Source organism: Tyto alba, unplaced genomic scaffold, assembly GCF_018691265.1.
Source record: "Tyto alba isolate M040663 unplaced genomic scaffold, T.alba_DEE_v4.0 Super-Scaffold_20, whole genome shotgun sequence".
Lineage (NCBI taxonomy): Eukaryota > Metazoa > Chordata > Aves > Strigiformes > Tytonidae > Tyto > Tyto alba.
Genome location: NW_024881283.1, coordinates 176,249 through 191,370, shown reverse-complemented (window position 1 = coordinate 191,370; position 15,122 = coordinate 176,249). Strand labels below are relative to the sequence as shown.

The following is a 15,122-nucleotide window of genomic DNA, read 5'->3' as shown; positions in this document are numbered from 1 at the left end:
CCTCTGGCATCCTGGGCATTTCCCACTCTCCCTGCCCAGGCACAGCATCCTCCCCCGCATCAGGAACCTCCCTGGCATCATCGTAGCCATCTGCTGGGTCACCTCCGGGCAGGACAAGGACGTCTGAAAGGAGAGGGGAGTTGGTGACAGTGAGAAGATCCGTCCTGCAGAGCAGAGGATGGGAGGATGTGCAGGGACACAGAGCGCAGACACTGGGCTTGGCAGAACCACAAGAGATGCCCATGTCCTCCCCTTCTCCGATGGTGACACTCAGGGACACCTCTGTCCACCCCATGTCTGCAGGGAGATCAACCCCTTCCTGCCTCCGTTACCTGGTGCTGATCCCAGACCTTTCTCCTCCTCACTGACCCCAGGGTGGGGCTGCAGCTGGGTCAGGGACTCCTCTGAATAGGAGCCTGGAGAGATGCACAGCGGGTGTTATGGAGCAAGCCCCACTGACGTGGTTCACGGTCAGCGCTGCTGGGGAAGGGGGACCCACAGAGCTGGGGCTGTGTGGGGGAGGTCTGGGAATTCACCCTGCTCCCCCGGGACAAACCCTGTCTCAAAGGAGCTTCCAGAGCTGGCCCAGGACAGCCCCTTCCCTCGCTCCTCGGGTGTCTCATGGGGTGCAGGGGCAGGAAGAGAGGGGCTGTCCAGCTGGGACAGTCAAAGCTGACTAGGAGAAAGCTTCTCTCCTGGGATCAGGACCTGGATGCTCTCCCCACAGCTCCCACAGACCCAGCGCCACAGGGACCACAGGCTGGGGGGCTTCAGGAGGTCAGCTCTCGGTTGGGGCCAGAGGAAAGGGTCCTGCAGATGTGCCTCCAGGGAAGACCCACACCCACCTGAGCGATCAAACTTGGCCCGTTTCTCCCACGCTGGGCTGTACCCGATCTCCTCGTACACAGCCTCGGGGAAGGGCTCCTGGGCTCTTCTGGAGCCTGTGGACAGAGACAGGGCTGGCACAGGGACAGGCAGAGGGGCAAAGGGACCCCACTGTGCTCCCCCAAAACGGTTCCATGTGCCACCTCAGGACTGGTCCAACAGCACAGCCCCGCTGCACTGTCCAGGCACAGCTGCCACATCCCCAGTGAGGGCAGCATTGGTGTGAAGATTATCTGGGGCAGCATCACCCTCACATCATCCCTTTGGAGACAGCGCTCATGCCCCTCTGGCCTGTGCACAATGTCCCCCTTGTCTCACCCCGGATATGTTCCCACATTTCCTCTCCACCTGGAGCTTGCCCCTACCTGCCCCTGTCCCGCCAGGGGGTGGGCAGGGCTGGGCAGGGGGACAGCCTGGGGGCCTGACACCACGGTGATGGACCCTGCTGCCCCACACTCCTCCTAGCACCTCTCTTGCCCCAGAGCCCCCTCCAGCACTACCGAGAGCACTGCCAGCCTTGGCCATCCCCTCTCTGCCATTTCTCTCCTCACCCCATGGCTAACTGCCCCCACCTCAGGGCTCTCTCCACCCCTTGCTGCTGGTGCCCCACAGCCAGGCACTCAACGGGGAAGCACATGAGGCAGGTAGCAGCACACAGTCTCACCCTCCCGCTCTGCCTGTGCCCCTTGCTGACACCCCCCGCAGCACCCCACAGCCCTACCAGGAGGTATCTCCCCCAGCACCTCTGGGCAAGGACCCACCTCTGCGTCCAGCCCTGGCGCTCAGCAGTTGTCCAGCCAGGAGGGCCAGGAGCAGGCAGACAAGGGTCCCCAGGATGATGCACATGATGACGGGCACTGAGACTCTCCCGCTGCTGCTCTGATGGCCTCGGGTGGGATCTGCATGGGAGACAACTTCGAAGGGGCAGCACCCAGGGGTGAGTGACAGGGAAGCTTCCACCCTCCTGGGTAAATTACAGCTCTCCCCAGCCCCCTGCCACCACTCCAGTATCTCCTCCAGGCAGTTTCACACCCCAGCTAGGAGCCCCTTCCATCCAGCTGTGGGTCACAGCCTGGCCCTGGGGGTACCCAGCCTCTGGGGAGGACAAGTTACCTGCTCGGGGTGGGGGTGTTGTCGTCCTGGGTGTAGCTGCAGAGGAGGAAAAGGAGAGCTGGGCTTAGACACTGGGTGTGTGGGTATCAGGAAACCTCCTCCCCAACACACCGTGTGTGTGTGTGTGTGTGTGTGTGTGTGTGTGTGTGTGTCTCTAGATGTCCCTGACACATCCCACCCAAATTGCCCCTCCTGTAGTGCCAGAAAGGGAGGCCGGGGCAGAGCCCAGCACCTCTGCTCTGGGAGGCAGGCAGGATGGCAGAGGCAGCCCAGGGGATAGCCCTGGGGCTGCAGGGCCCCACGGGCAGTGGCCAGAGCACGGCCAGTTACACCGAGGCTGCTCCCTGCCTGGCACCGGGCTCCTGCACTCCGCAGGAACGTTCTTTCTCTCGGGAGGTCGGGGTCCATGCCAGGACCGCATGGACAAAAGGCCTTCCCTAGCTCCCTGCCAATACCCGAGCAAGGGCTCCCAGCCCTGCCACTCACCTGAGCAGTGCACGGCAGCATCTTCCTTGTGCCGGCAAGCCCCGCTGTCCCCGGTCCGGGCCCAGCAATCCTGCAGGGACGGCTCCGTCCCCCGGCACTCCACCTGCTCCAGCCAGATGGGGCCCGTCCCCATCCCAAATGCAGCCTCATGCAGGGCAGACACCACAGGGCCACAGCCCAGCTGCCTGCACGCCACCTCGGCATCCTGCATGTCCCACGAGTCGTCGCACACCGTCCCCCAGGAGCCACGGTGCCAGACCTCCACTCTGCCCGAGCACCCGTCCTTGCCTCCCACGGCACGAATCTTCTCCCTGGCTGGAGAAGGGAAAGACCTCCCATGGCACCGGGAGAGCAGGCAGAGCCCTGCCAGACACAGAGGGGAGCTCCCTACCTGTGCAGCTCGTGGAGTTGGGGCACGGCGCCAGCGGAGTCGGATGCATTTCTGGCTGTCCCCCTGAAGAAGGAAACACTGTGGTGAAGGGGCTGGTTTGGGGGATCATGCAGAAGAGAGCGGGGCTGCGCTCTGCTCGGTCCTCCCTGCACCATCTGGGGCACAGCAGCAACTGAACCCCAGTCATCCATGGGACACATGCAGGACTGTGGGGGGACCCTGATTGCTCAGCCCCAGAAGGTCCCTGGCTCACAGAGCAGCAGTAGCTTGTCTGTGGAGGGGAGGCTCTTCTGAAAACCATCTGGTCTCTTCTGAGACCTCACCTGGAGATGCCTCTGCTTCCCCAGGCACTGCTGGCAACCTGGGTGGCAACTGCTGCTGGATGTGTGTGGCCGCGGTCACGTTTGTGCCACTGGCAGCACAAGGGTCTGGCATGGAAAGTAAAAGCCCCTCCAAGCTCTTTCTCTGTGTTTGGCCATGCCCCGTGGGGAGCAGGAGCTGGGGTGACACTGGTGCCTGGGTGCCTCAGAGTTACCATTGCAGGTGATGTTGATCTCCTCTTCCAGGTATTCACATGATTGTGGGTTCCAGGGTGTGGAGGGACACTGCCAGAAAGAGCTGTTTGTCTCCCCACACTGCACGCGATCCAGCCAGGCAGGGCCAGACACCCTGCCAGAGGGACAGGCGTATTTCCAGGGATCCTCCGTCCCCACAGCCCAGCTCCTTGCACGCCAGTGTCACCGTGTTGTCAGTGATGGAGTTAGAGCAAATGCTCCCCCATGTCCCATTGTAGAAAACCTGCAGGCGCCCGGAGCAGCCGTCGCTGTTCTCCAGCCTCAGGGCCACGAACTCTGGGAAGAAAAGGCCCCAAAGCGGGAACAGGCTGGTGTGGGGCTGTCGGAGCCAGGACACCTCTGTACCCGCCCAGAACCTCAGCCAGGCAGGGGCAAGGCCACCACATCCCCCTTGCACCCAGGGGCAGAGAGAAGTCCTGGATTTACAGCCATTCCTGCCCTTCCCGCTAACCCTCAGGGACGGCTGAGCTCCCCAGGGACCCACCGTGGGACTGAGGGTGTCCGTGCATGGGTGGGCCTCGGGCAGGAGCTCAGAGGCAGCCAGGGGCAGCCTTGGCCATGGCCGGCTCTCCCCGCGTCCTGCCCTCCCCGGGACCAGGCTCCCACCACAGCTCCTGAGGTGGCACAGACCTGAGCAGACGACTCCCGCATCCTCTTTGTGCCCGCAGTCGTGCTGCCCCCAGGGCCCAGCCGGGCAGTCCCAGAGAGCAGCTTCGGCCCCGGAGCAGTTCACACCATCCAGCCAGATCTGCCCGGAGCCTTCCCCGAAGCGAGCGGAGCCGGCTGCCTCCACTGCCTCTCCGCAGCCCAGCTGGTGGCAAACGACGGCGGCATCAGACAGGTCCCAGCCGTCGTCGCAGACAGTCCCCCAGATGCCCTGGGAGTAGATCTCCACTCTCCCCGCGCAGCGCCCGGCCCTGTTCACCAGCCGGACCCGCCGGCTCCCTGCAGCGGGTGGAAACCCCAGACGCTGTCAGGGCCTGCCCACCTGCACAGACCGTCACCTGGGCGCCTGGGCAGTGCCACTCACCCCAGCAAATGACTCCCACGTCCTCCGCAAGCCCTGCCGCCAGCGCACTGTCGGGCAGGGAGGTGTTGCAGAGGGTCAGCTTGGCCTCGTGCCCTGCACACTGGACCCCTCGCAGCCCCACGGGGCCTGTCCCTCGTTCAGGCTTTGGGGGGTTGTAGGCTGTCCCTGCCTCTCCGCACCGCAGCTGCCGGCACACCACGCTGGCCTCCTGCACGTCCCACTGCTCATCCAGGACTCTGCCCCACACCCCATCCTGGAAGATCTCCACTCGTCCGTCGCACCGGCTCCCTCCACCCACCAGCCGCAGGGATCCAAAGCCGGCTGGGCCTGGGGAGAGCAGAGATGCCACGGCCATCGGTGGCACCGGGAGCATGGCACCCTGCAGGGAGCAGGGCAAGGGGGGATTTTCAACCAAACGGGACAAGGTGGAGCCTCGTGCTGACGAGAAACAAGGGTAAAGCCTGGGCCCTCCCTGCAGCTCACAGCCAGGTCAGCTGCTGCTGGGGGCACCAGCTCCTGCCTGGGTGGGGGGATGAGGCTCTGCAGGGCTCTCTGTGGGGACGGGATGCGGTCGGCTGCAGCCAGAGGGATGGAGCAGAGCCCTGCAGCCCTGTCCTGGGCTCGCTGCACAGTACGAGGACAGAGGAGCCTGGGCCTGGCGGTGGTGCTGGGGCCTAAGCCACTGCCCTGGGGGCAGATGCCTGCCTCCGTTCAGTCCTCAGCTCTTCCAAAGTCGAGCGGTCAGTCTGAGCAGGGAAAGCCCTCCAGATGGCTCCTGGGGAAGCCAGGGTTTCCCCAAGGAGAAATTCAGCCTGATACGGCCATGGAACCCCTACTTTTAGTGGCTATGTTGCACACAAGTGACAAATGGAGTTCATGCAGCATTTTTCCAGCACTCACCTGAGCAAATGACAGCAGCAGCGTTCCCTTGGGAGCACGGCGAGGCCCCCAGGGTGGTCACTGGGCACTGTTGCAGGAGGGCTTCAGTCCCGTCACAGTGAAATGAGTCTCTCCAGACAGGGCCAGTCTCTCTCCCAAAATGTTCTCCTCCAGGAATGGATTCAGCAAACCCGCAGTTGAGTTGCTGACAGAGAACGTGGGCATCCGAGAGATCCCAGCGGGAGGCACAGAGGGTCCCCCAGGTCCCCAGCACCTGGACCTCCACCCTCCCCGCACACACTGTGCTGCCATTCACCAGTCTGATCCCTGTGTACTCTGGGGACAGAGGCAGAGAAAAGAGAGTGGATTGTTGCTCCTGTACCCTCAGTAGCTGGTGGAGAGGCCAGAGGGACAACATGACTTTGTTTTCCTTCTGCAGTATTGTCATGCTGCAAACAAACCCATCAACCCCTCCTGTCCTCACACCCGGCCCAGCACGGTCCCTGCTCTGTTCCCCAACCCCTACCACAGCCCCAGGTGTTCAACAGCCCACCCTGAGTCCTTACCTGTGCAGTTCACAACAGCGCTGTTTGCGTGGGTGCAGGGCTGGTCCCGGGGGGACCCCCTGGGGACAGGAGGCGAGGAGGGATTCATTCCCCACACACCGCAGCTCTCCATCCCACATGGGACCCACCCCTTCTCCAACGTGACTTCCTCCAGTGACAGGCAGGGCTGCGCCACACTGCAACTCCCTGCAGAGCACGTCAGCAGCCTTGGGACCAAAGTGGGAATCACAGACACTTTTCCACAGGTCCCCGTCACGGATCTCCACACGTCCTGAGCAGCGGTTCTTCCCTTCCACCAGACGGAAAAATCCTGGAAATAAATCAACTGGGAGTTCCCAGAGCCTTGTGGCATTCCCATGCCCACATCCCACACCACCTCCAAGCAAGCTGTGACCAGGATCACCTATGGAACATGCAGAAGAAGCTGTTGGGGAAGTGTTGGTGTCACAAACACATCCAGGCCCCCCTGCACCCCTTCTCTACACCATCAGAAGTTCCAAAGGTATGTGACTGTCAAAGCACCAGCACTGCTCAGACAAACTGCTGCTGCACAAGTTGCCCTGTGCCGACTGGCACGGTCCCCCCAGCACTGCAGTGGTGTGTGCAGTTTGGGTCCAAGGCTGTTCCTCTGCCCAGGGACAGCACTCATGCTCCCTGAAAAGCCAGTCTGATTCAGATGAGGTACTCATGCCTGTGAGGGGGAATGACCCACTGAGGACCAGCCACCTCATGCCATTCCTCCAAGCTTGTGATGTTCTGAGAAAGTCCCGCCCTGGCTTTCTCCAGCACAGGGCCCTCAGCACTGTTGGCTGGGAATGGGCAGACTGGGTGGAGACCAGTGGATACCAGTGGACACACTGGGGAAGGGACAGAGTGTTCATTTGCAGCCTAAGGACACTGGCTGAAGCAGGGGCTGAGACACTGTGGCAGGGTTATTTCACCCTGGGGTAGGCTCACTCGGGGCTTTCCCCAGGCACTGGGGTCACCAGTAATGACAGTCCCAGCTCAGCAGTGTGACTGGCCACAGTGAGCAGTGCTCCAGTGTCCGCTCGTTGCTCCCTGAGGGCACAGCCAGATCCTTTCACTAATCCCAGCCCCAGAGGTAGGGAATAGGTTGTCCCCTTACCTGAACACATCACTCCAGCATCACGAGATGACTCACAGTCATGTTCACCCCATCCTCTGTGTGTGCAGTCAGACAGGGCAGATTCGGTGCCATTACAGCCAACATCATCCATCCAAATGCGGCCAGATCCTGGCCCAAAGTGTCCTGTACAGAGGAGCTCCAACAGCAGACCCACAGTCCCAGCTGTTTACAAACCACTGCTGCATTCCTTCATGCTCCAGTAGTCACCACACACGGTCCCCCACTTGCCCTGTTGTTTCACCTCCACTCTCCCAGCACAGCGCCTGCCGCCGTCCGCCAGCCTCACCTCCACAGCACCTTCAAACACCAAGATGGGATGGGTCAGGGGATCACTGAGCCCCAGACTGTGGGTCTGGGGGAGCCCACTGCCAAGGTAGAGTCAGAGGCACCAGGGTGGGAGCCCACTCCCATCCAGGCTGTCCCCAGGGCAGTTCAGGGGTCCCTTCTATCCTCATGGGCTGTGCAAGGCTGGGGGTGCCCAGCTCCAGACCTGCTGGGTCATTCACCATCCCACCACACAAGGCACCTTTTCCCACCCCAATGGCCACCTGCCTCCTTCCCATGCCCACCCGCACACTGCCCAGCCCTGCACTGGGCACCTGCTCCTCCCCAGCACCCCCTGAACAGCCCTGTGTACCCAGGCCTGCAGCTTCCCATGCAACTGCCTGCCCCAGCACCAGCCAAACCCACCCCCATGCCCAGGGCTTTCCGTGTTCCCACTGAGACGATCCAGAGGATCCCCCCACCCACATCCTCTTCTCATCCCTGGTGTCAGCCCAGTCCCTGCACTGGGCCGGGTCCCCCAGGAAGGGTGTCTCTCTGCTGTAGATGCCCTGGTCCCCATCTCTCCGTGGGGTACAAACTGTCTTCATGGGGTCAGGGCTCCCCTGGAACAAGGGGGCAGTGAACAGGCACAAATCCCTTCGGGACACCCGAGACATTAGCAGTGTCCCGGGGAGGATCTCTGGGTGCTGCCATCACCATGCAAGGCCACCACCGACTCCAGAGGCACAGTGCGAGGGGACAGGGGGTCCCAAAAGGTACCCCAGGACAGGGTGTCTATGAATCCAGCCAGGCACAGGCTGCCCTAGACACTGAAACCCTGCAAAAGGAGATACTGTCTCCCACCCAGATGGGCCCAGGGAAGGGCACAGGGTCCACGGACTTGAGCACGTTGTGTCCATCATCTCTGTAGCACCTGCAAAGAATCCCCATTCCCAGACAGATCCCGATGACCACGCTGGTACCCGCTATTCCTGGGCTGTGGGACAAGGGAGCCAGGCACTTACCCCTGCACAGCTGTACCCAGAGGAGCAGCCCCAGCACCTGAGGGGACAGCAGTCCCTCTGTGCCCATCCTGAGCCTCCTGCCCTGCCAGCACATCCCTGCCGCGCCACACTCCTGTCACAGCTCCTGGGGACTCACGGGGACAAAGATGATGGGAGGGCAATATAGCTCTGCGGATGCCAGGCCAGCTACGGGAGGAGCCAATCAAAGCAGCAGCACCTTTTTAGACATTATCGGGAGTTATCTCCCCTCCGACACAGCCCAGCCCTCCAATGAACGTCTCCAGTGCCATGCATGACCATATATGAGGGATGGCTCTGCTGCAGGTGTCACATCACTGTGGTGGTGCGGCGTCACAGGACAGGGCTGGCTGTAGTGGGGGAAATGGGTTTTTCATGCCTTGAACCCTGCTGTGTGGGCCGGGAGCACTGAGCATCTCCTATACTCGGCACATCCAAGAGCCCAAGGTGCGAGTGCCCAGCCATCCCCATGCCACGGGAACCACGGGGCTGGGACGGCACCGGGGGTAGTGTCAGGAGGGGAAGGAAAGAGCCCCTGCCCCTGCTTCAGACCCCTCTGTGCTGGGAGCAGCAGCTGGGAAAGGGCCTCAGCCCAGGCCAGAGCCCCATCCCAGGAGCGCTGGCTCACCCGTCCCTCCCTGGAGAGCCCCATGGAAGGTCCCTTCAAACGAGCTGGGGCTGGGCCATGTCCCTGTCCTGGCAGCAGACAAGCAGCTCAGACGGATCCCTGACTCTCAGCATGTCACCGAGGGGCCGTTATTCCCCGCGGGGGGCTCGGGAGCTGCAGCCTGCAGGTGCACAAACCACAGCCCACGTGGCCTCACAGAGCTCCTCGTGCACTCCCCCCCACAAGCGCCCGGGCAGGAAGTCTGTGGTTTCCTCCTGGAGCCGAGCCCAGGCACATCCCCGCGGTGCCCCCGAGCCACCCCCACCCCGACTGCTCCAGCCAGGGCCGCAGGGGCTGCTCCTTCTGACACAGAAATTCACTCAACACTTAGAATCCAGTAGAACTGCTGAGCAGGTATTCTTTATTAGCAGCGCTGGGCAGCACTGGGGATCGCTCCACCACGAGTGCTCCCACAGACAGGTACAATCACAGAGAATATGTGCTGTGAGCTTGTACATATTCATGTGGATTTCTGAGAACTAATCTACATCTACATAAGATTTCCTAGAATTTATCTACATAGTCCGAGCATGTGTGATAAAATTAGGGTTAGGGTCTTTTCCCCCTCTGGTGGTCACTCATAGTCTTCCTCACAGTGTCCGGTGATTGAACTTTGGGATTCCTTTGCCCACATATGGTCATGCAGTTAGCTCATCCATTCTTTGGCCCTGGGATGCTCCAAGAAGGTCAGTTTAAACTAATTCCCAGGTGATTATCTTGACACTGGTGTCTTAGGCCCTTGTTATCAGGGGTACTCAGGAAACTTAACGAACCATCTCAAGGCCTACTTAAATTTTCTGAGGGAGACGTTGCATATTTCAAAACATCTTGATATTAATTCTGCCTAGCAGTTGACTAAACTATGTGAGTGAAAGGAAGAAAATAATATGAGTAGAACATGCTGACCAACTAGGATTCTACCATAAACAACTTCTTCGCTCTGAAAGAGGAGAAATAGTTTTGGCCTTCTCTCACTTCCTCCTCAACTTTTCAGTCCTTGATCTGGGCTCCATCTCCACCACTGTTCCCAAATCCGTGGTCAATTCCCTGCAGGACACCAGGGCCATCTCCTGCCAAGGGTGTGTGGCTCAGCTCTTTTTCTTTTTTATGTCAGCTGAGTATTCTCCTCACCATCATGGCCTACGACCGCTACGTTGCCATCTGCCAACCCCTGCACTACGGGACCCTCCTGGGCAGCAGAGCTTGTGTCCACATGGCAGCAGCTGCCTGGGGCGGTGGGTTTCTCTATGCTGTGCTGTACACAGCCAATACATTGTCACTACGGCTCCACCAAGGCAATGCTGTTGACCAGTTCTTCTGGGAAATTCCCCAAATCCTCAAGCTTGCCTGCTCAGACTCCTACCTCAGGGAAGTTCAGCTTATCGTGGTTAGTGTCTTTGTTGCATTTGGCTGCCTTGTTTTCATTGCACTGTGCTAGGCACAAAGCTTGAGGGCCGTGCTGAGGATCCCCTCTGAGCAGGGATGGCACAAAGCCTTCTCCACATCCCTCCCTCACCTGGCCATAATCTCCCTGGTTCTCAGCACTGCCATGTTTGCCTCCCTCAAGCCCCCCTCCATCTCCTCCCCAGCCCTGGTCCTGGTGCTGTCCGTTCTGTACTCGGTGGTGCCTCCTGCAGTGAACCCCCTCACCTACAGCATGAGGAACCAGCAGCTCAGGGATGCCCTATGGAAACTGCCCCAAGGGATGTAGTTTCACTGACAACAACCTGTCTCAAGTCACTTCACATTTCCCAGAGTTTATCTTAGGCCAGGAGTCTGCTATTTTCCCTGTAATAATCCTACATATAGATAATTTTCTGGACTTATACTACCTCTCTTGAGGATTTTTCCTGTTGTGTCTGACTCTTGACCTACACTGTGTCAGATGTGACGTGTCCAATAGCAGCTCTTGAATAAAATGGGATCTCCTGGGTGCAGTGCCTGAAGGCTGGGTTCTTCCTCCAAAGTGGCTGCCAATAAAATGTCTAAGGAATTGGTCTTTTAAAATTCTTTTCTCCTTACGTTCTCCCTGTATTTGGAGTTAAGCTCACAGTACCATTGGGTTCCACTGGACAAAAAGTTCTGCTTTTAAAGGCTCTCTTCTTGGTGTAAGATGGTGCATGAGCTCCCCACTACCTCCTCAGGCTGCTTCATATATGCCAGGACTCATGGCATATAGCTGTCTTTATGGAAAATAATTTGGTCAGGAGAGGAGTAGGGGTCACCACATGCCCTGGGGTGGGAATGAATGGACACACATAAAGTGAAACACCCTCGAAGTTGACAGTCCCCCAAAAGCAAAGCACTAAATCAAGGTATATGCAAGCAAGGACTCCACAGTGCCCTGGGGGTCAGTGTGAACGCAGTGGGCATGGGAAAGGGAGACTGGAGAGGTGCAGGAGCTGCCTGAGGAGGCCCAGGGCCAGGACTCTTGTGCTGTGCTGGGGAGCAGGGCTGGTGGGGGAAGGGAAGGGTGTAAATGCAGTCGAGGTTAGGGACAACCTACCAGATGAATGCAGCAGAGCTAGAGACTGACTGGCCTCTGTTTCCTCCTGCCCTTTTGGCCAGCATCAGCCCTGGTGCTTGTGGGAAGGCTGACCCCCCTGTCTGACCTCCAGGAGCTGCTGTGCCCTTCCGAGGAGCTGGAGCTGTGGTTGAGTGCCCAGAGTGCTGCAGCACCCTGTGGTGGGCTACTGCCCTGGGGCCAGGGCAGGTGGGGAGAGCTGGGCTGGGGCTGGGCTGGGCTGGAAAAGTCCTGGAAGAGGAAACACCAGTGATACCCAACTCTACCACCATTACTAATAAAAAGGAAACCAGTTTCCTACTGACACTCATGACGCACCAAGTCCAGTAGCTCTTGCCACAGCCGGTCTCTCAGCCAAGCCCCGTCTCAGACAGCTCCAGCTAGATCAGGTGCTCATGGGCTTGTCTTGACAAATACTGAAAATATCCATTGAGTGAGATCCCACCAACTGGCCTGGGTCCTTGCTGCAGAGTTTGGCTCTGAGGGATTTCTCAGAACCCCAGCTCTCTCAGCCACTCCTTGTCCATAATGTGCTCCAGGCCCCAACCATCCTTCTGGCCTCCGCAGGACTCGCTCCAGTCTGTCAGGATCTTTCTTGTGCTGGGGAACCCCGTACTGGGCACAGCAGTCCTGATGTGGTCCTGTGGTGTGTTAACTTTGACCAGCAGCCAGACAGCCACCCAGCTGCTCACTCACTCAGCCCACTCAACAGGACAAGAGGGAAAGCTCATGGATCGAGATGTGTGTGGGTCAAAGGAGAAACCAGAAACGATGACACTGTGGTAGGTGTTCAGTTTGGTTTGCCCCAGGCAGCAGCTAAGCACCCACAGAGTCATTTGCTCACTTCCCTCTGCCTCCCACCACCCCAGCAGGGACATGGGAGGGAATTGGAAGTGCAAAAGCAGGAAAACTCATGGGTCAAGACAAAGAGAGTTTAATAGGTGAAGCAATATCTGCGTGTGCAAGCAAAGCAAAATGGGGAGTTCATGCACAATGTCTCATCAGCAACAGATCTTTAGTCATTGCTAGGAAAGTACGGCTTGGGAAGACAAATGCCACGACTACAAAAATCTCCACTTTTTCCTCTTTCATTGAGTTTGGGTTTTTTTTGTTTTTTTGTTTTTTTTTTTTTTGGGGGGGGGTTTAGTTTGTTTTTGGTTTTGTTTTTATTATTATTATTTGTTGGTGGTTTTTGTTTGTTTTGTTTAGGTTTGTTTTTTTTCTTTGATTTTTTTTTCTTTTTTTTTTTTTTTTTTTTTTTCTGAGCCTGACATCATATGGAATGGAAAATCTCTTTGATCCTTTGGGGTCAGCTGTCCCAGCTGTGCCCCTGCCAACTTCTTGTGTACCCCCAGCCTTCTTGCTGCAGGGGCAGAGTGGGAAAAAGAGAAAGCCTTCATGCTCTGCAAGGGCTGTTCAGCAACATCCAAAACTCTGATGTGTTATCAGTGCTGGTTTAGTAACAAATCCAAAGCACATCACCCTATGGGCTGCTATGAAGAAAATCAACTCCATCCCAGCCATTTACAGGTCATACAGCCAGAGTGAGGAGTCAACAATGTCTTAATTGAATGATCGCAGGAAATCAGTGGATCACACAACCTGGCTCTTCTGGAGGACACAGTTTCCTTGGTATTCACTGCTCATGTGGGACAGCAGCATGCAAACCACCCAGGACGTTTCTTGTGGAGTTTGTGGAAATATTCTTAGCACAGATGGCAAATAGTCCTTTCAGTCTGCTCACCTGGACCTGGTATTCCCAAAAGAGCTGGTCAGGGATGTGAATACCATTGTCAGGGCAGTGACCATGAAATCCTGGTCTCCCAGATCCCCAGGGATGTGGGGAAGGAGAGGAGCAGAGCACAGGCCCTGGACTTCAGGGAAGGAGAACTTGGCCTCTCGAGGGCACTGCCAGGGGGGATCCCGTGGGCGCAGTGTCAGGGCACTGAGAGCATCCATAGGCCTCCATCGGCCCTGGCCAGCCCAACCTCGGGTCTGGGCCCACACCTCTGTCCCTGGGCCCAGGAGACCATTGAAGCCCAAGCCAGAGTTTCAACACCAGCTTGATCTACGCAGGAGGTGTACTGGTTTCCAGACCAGCCACGGACACAGCCTTGCCTGTCAATGAACCCTGTGGATTTGGGCTTTCAGTCTCACTTCCCAGCTTAGGTTCTTTACGGGGTGTACAATGAAATGACACTGTGGCCTCCAAGTGCCAGACCCCCACTGATTCACAGAGGCCTAGGGCCTTTCTGCTTCCTTTCTTCTCATCACTTGGTCAGGTTTGGGGAGGAGAAGAAGGAAAAGCAGGGCAGGTATCTGGGTACCAGTGACTGGATGTGGGGAGCAGAGCCTTCACAAGTGAAATGATCAAAAAGGTATGTTAGATCAAAACTTTCATTCTGAGCTCCTTTCTTCAGAGGCTTAAATCTTCAGCAGCGACATGGAAGCTCTGAGATCCCTCCATCTCCCTCTCTTTTAGTAATTAAGTTGATAGTACCCAAGTCAGACTTCTTTCTTTTTTACGGCCTAGAGCACCCCCTGGTCTGGAGATGTGCCAGGAATCTTACAGAAGAATCTTCTGCACAAGAAGGTGGATGTTCCCAGGAATCTCAGGAGGATGGCATACTGATAGCTGTGTTCAGGGAGCTGGTCAAATGTCTCATCTTCAGTTTCTGTAATGGTGGCTTAGATGCCTGGCTCATGTGTAAACTCTCTATGTGAATGTTGACATTTACCTGAGCTACCTGGTCTGACCTCAGAGCTGGCCCTGCTTTGAGCTGGGCATTGGACTCGAGGCTTCCTGAGCTCCCTTTTACCCTGAATTGTCCTATGACATAGAGGCCCTCACCTCCATCTTAGTTTCTTCTTGTAGGGCATGTTGCAAGGCACAGGCTCATGGAAGGATTGGTGGGGAAGAGACTTCTAGGGGTCTCTAGTCCAGCCTCCAGGCTGGCTGTGACTTTGTAGAGCTGAAACCCGAAGCGCTCCAAAGGTGGAGATCACAGCAATGTTCCTCCTAGTCCATTCTATTTCTCCTGAGGCTCAGTCTAGAGCTCCCAAAGGTAGTTTGTGACTGGTGCCCCTGTCATATCATTGGCCACTGCAGAAGAGAGCTTGGCTCCACCATCTCTGCAGGTAGCTGTTGGCTTTTATTAGGTTGCCCTGTTGTGGGAATAGAATGGAAAATTGCCGAGGAGGATTGTAAATATGCTCAAGTGACTTGCAGCTGAGGTGCCAAAAAACACATATATCACACTAATTGTGGTTTACCTCTGTGTGCTTGACAGGTAGAATGTCTGTGCTTAGATAACAGAGGCCTGTGAGAAACACAGAGGCACCTTATTGAACATCCTTGAGATTCCTGCCCTGCTGTGGGAAAGATCAAAGCACAATGGAAAAGTAGACCTGTGAAAATCCCAGATATATACAGGCAAAAGCAGTAGGCCAGAGATCTTTTCTTTTTTGATGTAACCATTCTCCCAATAGATACCATGTGGGGTCTAAAGAATTTTTCATGTCTATTTTCCTAATTTTTGTCAATTCATCCAC

General features: G+C 57.3%; 1 protein-coding gene across 1 annotated transcript; it reads right to left on the bottom strand.

Moving 5' to 3' along the window:
* Window positions 1–666: 666 nt before the first annotated feature.
* On the bottom strand, window positions 667–10,597 carry LOC116962027 (scavenger receptor cysteine-rich domain-containing protein SCART1-like). Its single transcript, XM_042793532.1, is given in 10 exon segments — window positions 667–941; window positions 1,647–1,784; window positions 2,485–2,799; window positions 3,411–3,567; window positions 3,569–3,726; window positions 4,081–4,395; window positions 4,481–4,801; window positions 5,381–5,695; window positions 8,191–8,333; window positions 10,563–10,597. Coding segments are annotated over 10 exon segments (2,172 nt in total).
* Between the last annotated feature and the right edge of the window lie 4,525 nt (window positions 10,598–15,122).